The 15,000-nt window shown below is 39.3% G+C and overlaps 1 protein-coding gene across 3 annotated transcripts in view; it reads left to right on the plus strand.

Moving 5' to 3' along the window:
• LOC128691742 (inter alpha-trypsin inhibitor, heavy chain 4-like) overlaps positions 1 to 15,000 on the plus strand; it is a 513,777-nt gene that overhangs the window by 131,041 nt on the left and 367,736 nt on the right. For all 3 annotated transcript variants that reach the window (XM_070081210.1, XM_070081216.1, XM_070081222.1), the window contains exon 2: positions 14,012 to 14,122. In XM_070081210.1, coding sequence (XP_069937311.1) covers positions 14,012 to 14,122 — 111 coding nt within the window. The remainder of the gene's footprint in view (positions 1 to 14,011; positions 14,123 to 15,000) is intronic.

Consider the following 15,000-nt stretch of genomic DNA (forward strand, 5'->3'; position numbering starts at 1 on the left):
TTCCTGTTACCCTTGGGTACAAACCTCTCCTCAGCCTCCTTGCATTTTGTTGCTACATATTCCATCATCTCATTAACTGGCTTCCCTGCCAGTTCTCTGTCCCACTGAACCCCGTTCAGGAAGTTCCTCATTCCTGTGTGTGTGTGTGTGTGTGTGTGTGTGTGTGTGTGTGTGTGTGTGTGTGTGTGTGTGTGTGTGTGTGTGTTTGTGTTGAGGGATCAGTTATGGTAGGAAAAGAGGGTTATAATAAGCGTGAATGCACCTGGAGAAGAGAGGAGTGTAGAGGAGAGAGAGAGATTTTGGGAGATATTAAGTGAATGTGTAGGAACCTTTGAACAAAGTGAGAGTAATTGTGGCAGGGGACCCAAATGCTAAAGTAGGAGAAACATTAAGAGAGGGTGTGGTAGGTAAGTTTCGGGTGCCAGGTGTAAATGATAATGGGAGCCCTTTGATTGAACTTCGTATAAAAAGGGGTTTAGATATAGGTAATACATATTTTAAGAAAAAGAGGATAAATAAGTATACAAGATATGATGTAGTTTGTTGGGCTATGTATTGGTAGATAAAAGACTGTTGAGTAGACTTCAGGATGTACATGTTTATAGAGGGGCCACAGATATATCACATCACTTTCTAGTTGTAGCTACACTGAGAGTAAAAGGTAGATGGGATACAAGGAAAATAGAAGCAGCAAGTAAGAGAGAGGTAAAGGTGTATAAACTAAGAGAGGAGGCAGTTAGGGTAAGATATAAACAACTATGGGAGGATAGGTGGGCTAGTGAGAGTACAGGCAATGGGGTCGAAGATGCATGGGGTAGGTTTAAGAATGTAGTGTTAGTGTTCAGCAGAAGTTTGTGGTTACAGGAAAGTGGGTGCGGGAGGGAAGAAGAGTAATTGGTGGAATGATGATGTAAAGAGAGTAGTAAAGGAGAAAAAGTTAGCATATGAGAGGTTTTTACAAAGTAGATGTGATACAAGGAGGGAAGAGTATTTGGAAAGAAAAAGAGAGGTTAAGAGAGTGGTGAAGCATTGTAAAAAGAGAGCAAATGAGAGAGTGTACCTGGAGTTTACCTGGAGAGAGTTCCGGGGATCAACGCCCCCGCGGCCCGGTCTGTGACCAGGCCTCCTGGTGGATCAGATCCTGATCAGCCAGGCTGTTACCGCTGGCTGCACGCAATCCAACGTACGAGCCACAACCTGGCTGGTCAGGTACCGACTTTAGGTGCTTGTCCAGTGCCTGACACTTATTGTATTGTCTCTTAACGTGCTAGTGACACCCCTGCATTTCATTGGGGGGATGTTGCATCGTCTGCCAAGTCTTTTGCTTTCGTTGCAAGTGATTTTCGCGTGCAAGTTCGGTACTAGTCCCTCTAGGATTTTCCAGGTGTATATAATCATGTATCTCTCCCGCCTGCGTTCCAGGGAATACAGGTTCAGGAACTTCAAGCGCTCCCAGTAATTGAGGTGTTTTATCTCCGTTATGCGCGCCGTGAAGGTTCTCTGTATATTTTCTAGGTCAGCAATTTCACCTGCCTTGAAAGGTGCTGTTAGTGTGCAGCAATATTCCAGCCTAGATAGAACAAGCGACCTGAAGAGTGTCATCATGGGCTTGGCATCCCTAGTTTTGAAGGTTCTCATTATCCATCCTGTCATTTTTCTAGCAGCTGCGATTGATACAATGTTATGGTCTTTAAATTGAGATCCTCCAACATGATCACTCCCAGGTCTTTGACGATGGTTTTTCGCTCTATTTTGTGGCCGGAATTTGTTTTGTACTCTGATGAAGATTTAATTTCCTCGTGTTTACTATATCTGAGTAATTGAAATTTCTCATCGTTGAACTTCATATTGTTTTCTGCAGCCCATTGAAAGATTTGGTTGCTGTCCGCCTGGAGCCTTGCAGTGTCTGCAATGAAAGACACTGTCATGCAGATTCGGTGTCATCTGCAAAGGAAGACACGGTGCTGTGGCTGACATCCTTGTCTATGTCAGATATGAGGATGAGAAACAAGATGGGAGCGAGTACTGTGCCTTGTGAAACAGCGCTTTTCACCGTAGCCGCTTCGGACTTTACTCTGTTGACTACTACTCTTTGTGTTCTGTTTGTGAGGAAATTATAGATCCATCTACCAACTTTTCCTGTTATTCCTTTAGAACGCTTTTTGTGCGCTATTACGCCATGGTCACACTTGTCGAAGGCTTTTGCAAAGTCTGTATATATTACATCTGCATTCTTTTTCTCTTCTAGTGCATCTAGGACCTTGTCGTAGTGATCGAGTAGTTGAAACAGACAGGAGCAACCTGCTCTAAACCCATGTTGCCCTGGGTTGTGTAAATGATGGGTTTCTAGATGGGTGGCGATCTTGCTACTTATGATCCTTTCAAAGATTTTTATGATATGGGATGTTAGTGCTATCGGTCTGTAGTTCTTTGCTGTTGCTTTACTGCCCCCTTTGTGGAGAGGGGCTATGTATGCTGTTTTTAGTAACTGTGGGACGACCCCCGTGTCCATGCTCCCTCTCCATAGGATGGAAAAGGCTCGTGATAGGGGCTTCTTGCAGTTCTTGATGAACACGGAGTTCCATGAGTCTGGCCCTGGGGCAGAGTGCATGGGCATTTCATTTATCGCCTGTTCGAAGTCATTTGACGTCAGGATAACATCAGATAGGCTTGTGTTGACCAAATTTTGTGGCTCTCAGTCTGGTTAGCGGCTAAAAAACTGAGTCACATTGGGACTTGAGTAGCTCACTCATTTCCTTGCTGTCATCTGTGTAGGACCCATCTTGGTTAAGTAGGGGCCCATTACTGGACGTTGTTCTCGACTTTGATTTGGCATAAGAAAAGAAATACTTTAGGTTTCTTTCGATTTCATTTATGGCTTTTAGTTCTTCCCGCGATTCCTGGCTCCTATAACATTCCTTTAGCTTAAGTTCGATGCTTGCTATTTCTCTGACCAGTGACTTTCTACGCATTTCAGATATATTGGCCTCTTTTAGCCGCACTGTTATTCTTTTTCGTCGCCTGTAAAGGGAGCGCCTGTCTCTATTTTACATCAACTCCTCCTTTTTCTTAAAGGAATAAGCCTTGAGCATACATCGAGTGCCACAGAGTTAATATGTTCTAGGCATAAGTTGGGGTCTGTGTTGCTTAGTATATCTTCCCAGCTTATATCGGTTAGGACTTGGTTTACTTGGTCCCACTTCATGTTCTTGTTATTGAAGTAGAATTTGGTGAATGCTCCCTCGTGACTAATCTCATTATGTCGGTCTGAGGCTCCGCGCATACATGTCTGAACAACGATTATGTTGTGATCTGAGTATATTGTTATTGATATGGTGACATTTCGTATCAGATCATCATTGTTAGTGAAGATTAGGTCTAGTGTATTCTCCAGTCTAGTAGGCTCTATTATTTGTTGGTTTAAGTTGAATTTTGTGCAGAGATTTAAAAGCTCGTGTGTGTGTGAGTTTTCGTCAGAGCTTCCTCCTGGTGTTACCACTGCAGCAACATTATTTGCTATATTCCTCCATTTTAGGTGCCTTAAGTTGAAATACCCCAGGAGCAAGATGTTGGGGGCAGGAGCTGGCAGATTTTCCAGACAGTGGTCAATTTTTAACAGCTGTTCCTGGAATTGCTGGGACGTTGCATCCGGAGGCTTGTAGACTACCACAATGACTAGGTTTTGGTTCTCGATCTTTACTGCTAAAACTTCCACTACATCATTTGAGGCATTAAGCAGTTCTGTGCAAACAAGTGACTGCGATATACAGGCCAACACCCCCCCTTTGCCTGCTCACTCTGTCGTATCTGTATAGGTTGTAACCTGGGATCCATATTTCGTTGTCCAAGTGATCCTTTATGTGGGTCTCTGTGAAAGCCGTGAACATTGCATTTCCCTCTGCAAGCAGTCCACGGATGAAAGGTATTTTGTTGTTCGTTGCTGGCTTTAGACCCTGTATATTTCCAAAGAAGAATGTCATCGGACTGGTGGTACTGGTGGTACTGGGGTGGGACTTTTTTTTCCGGCATTAGTATCTGTATCTGTTGGTTAGGAGTGGAGGCCATCGACTGTGGTTCTACTCCAGAAATGAGGTGTACGATTTCTGCCATTTCCTGCCAGTTTTTTTCCCTTTCTGGCACTAAAAAACCTCCCCCTCTTGAGTGGCTGTGACTACCCAGGTTTTCCCATGGCCTGGATATTTTGTATCTTTTTGTCCCCTTTAGATGGTGTGCCTGGCAATTTAAGTTACAGCACAGTCTTTCCTGTACTGAAGAGGGACACATTTCAGGGTGAAAAAGCTTACAGGAAGGGAGTTTGCATTTTCCTGTTGTCATATGGGCACGGCATTTTCTAGGGCGGTCAAAGTTGCACGTCCCATCTGTTTTTCCAGATTTCCCATGCCTGCAGATACCAAGTGCATAGTATGTGCACAGGCTTGGTTTCCGTTTGCCTTGGGTTTCTGTGACTGTATTCCCTATTGGTGCATGTTTACCTGTCTCTTTCCTATCCTCACTAGCACTAACAATGGGGCTCTCACCAGTTGTTTTTGGTAATGTATCCTCACTAATGCTAGTGGAGTCCCCTTGTTTGCTATCTCCTGTGGTATTACTAGTTTGTAATATTGGTTTTATCTTGTCCTTGATTACACTTGTTTCTTCACTACAGCTCCTGTCTCCCTCGAGATCATTTATATGCATTCCCTCCTGCGTACATTTACTGACTTCCTGGACAGCACCTCCATCCTCACCATTACTGTCTCCCAGGACAGCATCTCCAGCTTCACCATTACTGTCTACCAGGACAGCACTATCAGCCCCACATTTACTGACTACCGGGGCAGCACCTCCATCCTTACAGTTTCTGACTACGTGGGTGAGATGTTATCAACAAATTTTGTTAAAAATGAGAAAAAGTTTTGGAGTGAGATTAATAAGTTGGAGAAGCCTAGGGAACAAATGGATTTGACAGTTAAAAATAGGAGAGGAGAGTTATTAAATGAAGAGTTAGAGGTATCGGGAAGATGGAGGGAATATTTTGAGGAATTGTTAAATGCTGATGAAGGTAGGGAAGCTGTGATTTCGTGTATAGGGCAAGGAGGAATAACATCTTGTACGAGTGAGGAAGAGCCAATTGTGTGTGTGGGGAAAGTTCGTGAGGCAGTGGGTAGAATGAAAGGAGGTAAGGCAGCTGGGATTGATGGGATAAAGATGGAAATGTTAAAAGCAGGAGGGGATATAGTTTTGGAGTGGTTGGTGCTATTATTTAATAATGTATGGAAGAGGGTAAGATACCTAGGGACTGGCAGAGAACATGCATAGTTCCTTTGTATAAAGGCAAAGGGGATAAAAGAGAGTGCAAAAAATATAGGGGAATAAGTCTGTTGAGTATACCTGGTAAAGTGAATGGTAGAGTTATTATTGAAAGAATTAATGTAAGACAGAGAGTAGGATAGTAGATGAACAAGGAGGGTTTAGGACAGGTAGGAGGTGTGTAGACCAAGTGTTTACAGTGAAATATGTAGGTGAACAGTATTTAGATAAGGGTAAAGAGGTTCATATGGCATTTATGAATGATGATGAGAATTTTTTGTTCGGGCCACTCTGCCTTGGTGAGAAACTGCCGATGTGTTAATCTATATATATATATATATATATATATATATATATATATATATATATATATATATATATATATATATATATATATATATATATATATATATATATATATATATATATATATATATATATATATATATATATATATATATATATATATATATATATATATATATATATATATATATATATATATGCAATAAAATCACAGTAAACAGGTGATTTTAGAATATGCAAAACAACCACTGTGAAAGAATAGAGAAATTCCAAGCGCTTTCGTGACTACTCACATTATCAAGGAACAATGAAAGTAATGCATCAAAGTAAGGCATATAAAGGGTCTAGCCCACACCTCACTATCACATACCACAACAAAGCAACACCTGACGCGCGACTCATAAGAAAGGGAACACTTCTACTGAAAGGCAAAGATGAATTAGTCAAACAATTTACTTCCACTAATCCATCTTTACCTTACATGTATGGACTAATAAAAACACACAAACCAGGGAATCCAGTCAGACCAATTATTAGCTCCATAGGATCAGTTTCATATAAATTATCCAAACGGCTTGTTGATATTTTGAGCCCTATTGTTGGCAAAATTTCTAACTTTAATGTTAAAAACAACATAGATTTAGTTGATAAATTAAGCTCCTTGACTGACTTAAATGATTTTAACATGGCTAGTTTTGACGTTACTTCCTTGTTTACGAAAATTCCTGTTAACGATTTATTAAGTTTCTTATCTGAAGAACTCGTTAATTATGATTTACCATTGCCAGTTCCTACTATCATTAAACTTATTAAACTTTGCATTGTTGATGCAAAATATGTATTTAATGATAAGTTTTACACTCAGAAGTTTGGTATGGCAATGGGAAATCCTCTTTCACCCGTTCTTAGTAACCTATACATGGAATTTTTTGAAACAAGGCTGCTTAACACAATCCTCCCTAATAGAGCTAAATGGTTCAGATATGTTGATGATATTTTGTGTCTTACGCCCAAGAATGTAGATATACACCATTTCCTTGGCAAATTAAATAGCTTAGCCCATTCTATAAACTTTACTGTTGAGTTTGAAGAAAATAACTAATTGCCTTTTCTAGATGTTTTAATTATTAAGGGTAACAATGAATTCAAATTTAAAATTTACAGAAAACCTACCAATAACTGTTCCTATGTCCACTATTATTCTTCACATCAAGATAGAGTTAAACTGTCTGTTTTCTCATCAATGTTTTTGAGAGCTTTACGTATTTGTAGTCCAGAGTTCATAGATGAGGAAATATCCAAAATGCATGAAATAGCTAATGATTCGAAATACCCAAGAAACGTAATTGATAAATCTTTTTACAGTCCAAAAAGGGACAACCGGCATTATTCAACTAAAAATATGTTGGTTCTCCCTTACCATGAAAACTTGGTTGATATGCCTTCTCTTCTTAAGACTTTTAATATCAAAGTTGTATTTAAAATCTTGATACAGTAACTTTTGATGAAGAATTCCCCCCAAAATGCTGACGGATGTGTCTATAAGATTCCTTGTAAAATTTGCGATAAAGTTTATTACGGTCAAACTGGTAAAAATCTCAAACTAAGATTAAAACAACATAAATATAGCATTAGAACTGGACAAGATTCCAATGCTCTATTTATTCATGTGAGAGATTTTAACCATCCAATTGATTTTCAAAAAGTTGAGAAAGTAGTATCAAGCAAGTCCATGGTCGACAGGAATATAATTGAATCTTGTTTCATAAAAAGCAGTTTTGACAATAATATGAATATTTCCTTTGGTTTATATAAATTAGATCCATTTATAATTAATAGAGTTTGGGAAGAATTTAATAATACATTGGACAAATAATAAATTTTAAAATTCTTAATTCTTCTGTAGAATAGATTGTTGGTGGGTTGTGTGAAGGACCTGTCTAGTTGGGCCAGCGGGCCTGCTGCAGTGTTCCCTTTCTTATGAGTCGCGCGTCAGGTGTTGCTTTGTTGTGGGATGTGATAGTGAGGTGTGGGCTAGACCCTATATATGCCTTACCTTGATTTCATTACTTTCATTATTCCTTGATAATGTGAGTAGTCACGAAAGCGCTACCCATCTAGAAACCCATCAATTACACAACCCAGGGCAACCTGGGTTTAGAACAGGTCTCTCCTGTCTGTCTCAACTATTGGATCACTACGACAAGGTCCTAGATGCACTAGAAGAGAAAAGGAATGCAGATGTAATATATACAGACTTTGCAAAAGCCTTCGACAAGTGTGACCATGGCGTAATAGCGCACAAAAAGCATTCTAAAGGAATAACAGGAAAAGTTGGTCGATGGATCTATAATTTCCTCACAAACAGAACACAAAGAGTAGTAGTCAACAGAGTATAGTCCGAGGCAGCTACAGTGAAAAGCTCTGTTCCACAAGGCACAGTACTCACTCCCATCTTGTTCCTCATCCTCATATCTGACATAGACAAGGATGTCAGCCACAGCACCGTGTCTTCCTTTGCAGATGACACCCGAATCTGCATGACAGTGTCTTCCATTGCAGACACTGCAAGGCTCCAGGCGGACATCAACCAAATCTTTCAGTGGGCTGTAGAAAACAATATGAAGATCAACGATGAGAAATTTCAATTACTCAGATATAGTAAACACGAGGTAATTAAATCTTCATCAGAGTACAAAACAAATTCCGGCCACAAAATAGAGCGAAACACCAAAGTCAAAGACCTGGGAGTGATCATGTCTGAGGATCTCACCTTCAAAGACCATAACATTGTATCAATCGCAGCTGCTAGAAAAATGACAGGATGGATAATGAGAACCTTCAAAACTAGGGATGCCAAGCCCATGATGACACCCTTCAGGTCACTTGTTCTATCTAAGCTGGAATATTGCTGCACACTAACAGCACCTTTCAAGGCAGGTGAAATTGCTGATCTAGAAAATATACAGAGAACCTTCACGGCGCGCATAACGGAGATAAAACACCTCAATTACTGGGAGCGCTTGAAGTTCCTGAACCTGTATTCCCTGGAACGCAGGCGGGAGAGATACATGATTATATACACCTGGAAAATCCTAGAGGGACTAGTACCGAACTTGCACACGAAAATCACTCACTACGAAAGCAAAAGACTTGGCAGACAATGTAACATCCCCCAAATGAAAATAAGGGGTGTCACTAGCATGTTAAGAGACCATACAATAAGTGTCAGGGGCCCGAGACTGCTCAACTGCCTCCCAGCATACATAAGGGGGATTACCAATAGACCCCTGGCAGTCTTCAAGCTGGCACTGGACAAGCACCTAAAGTCGGTACCTGACCAGCCGGGCTGCTTGCGTGCAGCCAGCAGTAACAGCCTGGTTGATCAGGCTCTGATCCACCAGGAGTCCTGGTTACAGACCGGACCTCGGGAGCGTTGACCCCTGGAACTCTCTCCAGGTAAACTCCAGGTATATATATATATATATATATATATATATATATATATATATATATATATATATATATATATATATATATATATATATATATATATATATATATATATATATATATATATATATATATATATATATATATATATATATATATTTATTGCTGTTTCAGGTTCTCTGCTGGAAAAAAAAAAATCATTGATTAAATGATGCACAAAATCTCGTTAAGTCTTTGATTCTATTGAAACTAGGAGGAAATCGTTTTTTTTTACGTGATTTAATCTCTCGCCCAAACCTTAGTAAACAGACATTCAGCGTCAGAATTAAAAACGCCTGTTGTAATGTGGGTTGAGTTTCCGTATTTTTTTTAACGATAACTGTGAATGTAAAATGTGGGTGTCTGAGAATTTCCACATTTGCGAGTTTATAGGTGAAAGAACCGCAGCAGCTGCCTGGATGCACAGTTATGGTGGATGACTTCCTTGTGGACTTTATTGGGTTTCCAGAATAGGGAAGTTTAAGGTTTGTGATTTTCAGTCTGTGTGGAGTTTCCCAGTCTTGTTTTCCCCAATACTATGTACATCTTTTAATAAAATTCGTTCCAGTGTTCGGAAGTAAGCTTTCTAGTAAAATTTTCATGTGCTATGAACTGTCAGAAATTTTTGTGTTTGTTATCGTCCATCTTATTTATAGACATAATATTAATGGCTTTCTGAGTTATTGTCTTTGGAAACATTGTCTAAAACTCTTATAATGACTCATCCCCAAATTAAATTTAGATTGATTGGTGTTAATTCATTAACTGCTGGTGGTCATGTTAGCTGTAAGAATGCAGTCATGTCAGCTGTAGGTTCAAATATTTTTCTTTATCAGATGGCTTGTCCAAATTGTAATGTTGGATACATTTACAATACATTTTAAAATCTTCAGAACTATTATGTGTGAATAAAGAGGAAAGTCAAAGAGGATCCTTACTATACTAGCTAAACCTCCTTTTGCGTCAAATAGGTTTCCTTCTGAGATTAAAGAAAATACACTATACGCTAATGACTTTAAAAAACACAGAAAAATGCCAAAAATAGGTTAGAGTTAAGAGTTTTTGTGATTCTGTAAATTAGACAGTTTGAAGTTGAACTTAGCGCCTTTATGCTAACAGTTGTATTATTTAAGTTGAAATAATTGTCCCCGTGTAGGTGTTTTAAGTCAGTCGACCTCGATAGGTACACTGGTAAACAAATACTGTAGTCAATCACTGCTTTTCTCTACCTGTGGTACCCAAATTTCTTTGGCATGTTCTTATAGGAGCTTTATTATATTTTAATTTTTTTCATATTTTTAATGTGTAAAAAAAAACTTTCTTTGTTGCTTTGAATATCTATCAAATATTCTCTACATCCTGATAACAGCCTGATTACCGGAACTTTTAAAAAATTGATCGGAAAAACGAGGTCTCTTATATATATATATATATATATATATATATATATATATATATATATATATATATATATATATATATATATATATATATATATATATATATATATATATATATATATATATATGTATACATATAGGACAAGTAAAATTTGTGTATGCAATAATTTCGCCAAAATCATTCTGAACCTAACGAAAAAAATATATTTTACTGTGTTTGTTTAGTATTAAATTACTGTAAACAAATCTAAAATATATTTAGTTGGGTTTGGCTAAAATAAATTGTTCTTGTTATAATAAGGTTAGGTAAGTTTTCTAAGGTTCTTTTGGTGCAAAATTAAAATTTTTTACATTAACATTAATGAAAAAAATATATCTTTAAACGTATAAGAGAAAATTTTAGAACGGACTTAATTTTAAATGAGTTCTTGCTAATTGACCAGTTTTACATATTCGGCACGACATATATATATATATATATATATATATATATATATATATATATATATATATATATATATATATATATATATATATATATATATATATATATATGTTATCTGTATTCAGTGTTGTAACACTTACTTTAGCTCTTACTGCTATATCCAACGCTGTATCATTTATTTTCTTGTTGCTGTTGGTGCTGCTTCTGCTGTCGCTTCTGTTGCTGCCTCGTCTGCTGCTGCTGCTGCTGCTGCTGCTGCTGCTGCTTATTCTTGTTATCTTACATCTCCCAGGAGTATCTTCCCTGGAGATTGAAAAAGCTTTATCCTCTTTCGCTTTGCAACACTGTGTGTTGATGTGAGTGCCTTTGTTTGTTGTGGATGTCTGTGTGTTTATATGTGCACATGTGTTTCTTTGTGTGTGTATGTGCATGTGTATGTGTATGTTTGTGTTTGTTGTGTCAGCCCGTGCCGGAGCTTCAGGTTTTCTTTAGTTTCCCCTGGATGTGACTCCTAGGTTTTATTATTGGTGGTGGTGATGGTAGCGGCAGAGTGGTCACCTATTTTTGAATGGGGGCTCCGCTCCCTTAAAAAAATTTTTTTTTTTCAAAATTTTTCGAGTTTTTTTATTTTCTCCATCCCCTTTTTACGGGTCTACTCCCCCCCCCCCAACTCCAGGATCGCCCCTGCTCCATTTCCTCGGATCAAGTTTTTGGGAGGTTGCCCAATTTTTTCCGAATTTTCAATTTTGTCGATTTTTTTTTATTTTCGATTTTCTTTTCGTGCTATGATATATCTCGGGTGAAACTCCCCTAGGAACATCCTCAACTCAAAATTTTTCCATTATGAAAATTCGTGTGAGTGAGTAAATGTAAAATAACACAGAAATAATGGTTCCCTTATAATGTGTATCCCTAAATTAGCTACTAAACACCTACGTGTCATGTTGCAGATCTTGATCCAATCTTTTAGAGCTGTTAATTATATATAAGGTATCCTGTAAGGTTCTACGACCTAATGATATTATTATAGCTCTTGGTCTAGTTTTTTAAAGAACTCAGGACAACACAATCTTTTTTTCCTTTTGCTACTTAACACTCAGGTGTTGTTACAGGTCTTGGGTCTCACATGTTCAAACCTGAGGTGAATCAATACATTACTTGTTCATACATTTTTTTTTTTTGCATTATATTACATAATACAACAGTGTTATATCTAATACATTATATAACACAATTTTTGCTTAATACAGTATTTTATAATACAGCAAAATATCACAATGTGTTGCAGTTTTTACAACATTTTACCAACCATCGTCACCACAACAACAGCTTAAAATTCAATAATTATATTGGTGCATATTGTGTTGCATGCAATTTGCAATGTAAAAGTAAGAGATGAACGATTGCTACTATTACATAATATGTCGTATGATTTAGGAGTAATTTAAAAAAAAAATGAAAGTTGATCAACACGAAATCGAGGTTCATCGAAACAAGGACTTAAATTCTCGAGAGTTGACATAGGTGGTATCAGCTTTCAGGATTCTCTGAGATTCTTAAATGGATCTCTTTCGAGTTTGGTGTGGCTGTACCTCACCTTTGGCTCAGATTTCACTTTTGATACTGTCAATCTCAACTTGTCGTTCAGCCTCCCTTATCACCATCGAGTATTCATTTCAGGCTCTTCTTCCATATTCACTGGCATTCTTAGCTTCCATGCTCTTGCACTTTTACCTTTGGCTTCCCTGCACCTCTGGATGAACCACGGACTCATTATGTTGTTGCCTGTGCTGCTGCTGGGTATGAATTTCTTTTCTGTCTCTTGGCACTTTCCACCTACTTGCTCCATCATTTTATTTACTGTCTTTCCTTCTAGCTCTGTTTCCCATGCTACTGCTTAAGAATTTCCTCTGTGTATGTGTTCTTGTATTTATGTGTGTGCATGCTTGTGTTTGTATGTGTATGTATGCTTATGTTTGTATGTGTGTGTATGCTTGTTCATAAGCTTGTGTTTGTATGTGTGTGTATGCTTGTTCGTAAGCTTGTGTTTGTATGTGTGTGTATGCTTGTTCGTAAGCTTGTGTTTGTATGTGTGTGTATGCTTGTTCGTAAGCTTGTGTTTGTATGTGTGTGTATGCTTGTTCGTAAGCTTGTGTTTGTATGTGTGTGTATGCTTGTTCGTAAGCTTGTGTTTGTATGTGTGTGTATGCTTGTTCGTAAGCTTGTGTTTGTATGTGTGTGTATGCTTGTTCGTAAGCTTGTGTTTGTATGTGTGTGTATGCTTGTTCGTAAGCTTGTGTTTGTATGTGTGTGTATGCTTGTTCGTAAGCTTGTGTTTGTATGTGTGTGTATGCTTGTTCGTAAGCTTGTGTTTGTATGTGTGTGTATGCTTGTTCGTAAGCTTGTGTTTGTATGTGTGTGTATGCTTGTTCGTAAGCTTGTGTTTGTATGTGTGTGTATGCTTGTTCGTAAGCTTGTGTTTGTATGTGTGTGTATGCTTGTTCGTAAGCTTGTGTTTGTATGTGTGTGTATGCTTGTTCGTAAGCTTGTGTTTGTATGTGTGTGCGCAAATAAATGCAAACAAAACTATTGTGGAACAATGGATGTTATCCAGTTTAGTTTCCACATTAACTACCATAACCACCATCACCACGATCACCACCACAACCACTGACCACCAACCACCACCACCAACCACCACCACCAACCACCACCACCACCACCACCGCCACTACCAGCATCATCATCATCCTCATCACCATCACCCCCCACCACCACCACCACCTCCACCACCCCTACAACCACCCCCACCACCAACCACGACTGCCACCATCACCACTAACCACCACCACCACCACCACTACTACCACCAACCACCACCACCACCACAACCACCACAACCACCACCACAACCACCACAACCACCACCACAACCACCACTACCACCAACCACCACCACCACCATCACCAACCACCACGGCCACCACCACTGACTGGCAGCACCAGGCTTGCTACATCACATCAGAAGACTAACAGAGAACCTCGATGTATTCCACAGAGAGGCCGGAGGAGTAAACTACACCAGCATAGTGAGAGAGAGAGAGGAGGCGCACAGGGAGTATGAGAAAGCCAAAAATCGAGGCCAGAACTCAGCTATCGTTCACCAGAAGTAAGTATTCATTTTACCTTTTTTTGTGGTCACTTGTATTCTGTTGTATTTCATTTCATTTCTTCCCGACAGCTTATCTAAAGGGCTTGGTTACTGGCTGGTGTGTGTGTGTGTGTGTGTGTGTGTGTGTGTGTGTGTGTGTGTGTGTGTGTGTGTGTGTGTGTGTGTGTGTGTGTGTGTGTGTGTGTGTACTCACCTAGCTGTACTCACCTAGTTGAGGTTGCAGGGGTCGAGTCCAAGCTCGTGGCCCCGCCTCTTCACTGGTCGCTACTAGGTCACTCTCCCTGAACCGTGAGCTTTATCATACCTCTGCTTAAAACTATGTATGGATCCTGCCTCCACTACATCGCTTCCCAAACTATTCCTCTTCCTGACTACTCTGTGGCTGAAGAAATACTTCCTAACATCCCAGTGATTCATCTGTGTCTTCAACTTCCAATTGTGTCCCCTTGTTGCTGTGTACCATCTCTGGAACATCCTATCTTTGTCTCCACCTCGTCAATTCCTCTCAGTATTATGTATGTCGTTATCATGTGCCCCCTATCTCTCCTGTCCTCCAGTGTCGTCAGGTTGATTTCCCTTAACCTCTCCTCGTAGGATATACCTCTAAGCTCTGGGACTAGTCTTATTTCAAACCTTTGCACTTTCTCTAGTTTCTTTACGGGCTTGGCTAGGTGTGGGTTCCAAAACTTGTGCCGCATACTCCAATATGGTCCTAACGTACACGGTGTACAGGGTCCTGAACGACTCCTTATGTGTGTGTGTGTGTGTATGTGTGTGTATGTGTGTGTGTGTGTGTGTGTGTACTCACCTAATTGTACTCACCTAATTGAGGTTGCAGGGGTCGAGTCCTACCTCCTGGCCCCGCCTCTTCACTG

The sequence above is a fragment of the Cherax quadricarinatus genome, chromosome 6, assembly GCF_038502225.1.
Source record: "Cherax quadricarinatus isolate ZL_2023a chromosome 6, ASM3850222v1, whole genome shotgun sequence".
Classification (NCBI taxonomy): domain Eukaryota; kingdom Metazoa; phylum Arthropoda; class Malacostraca; order Decapoda; family Parastacidae; genus Cherax; species Cherax quadricarinatus.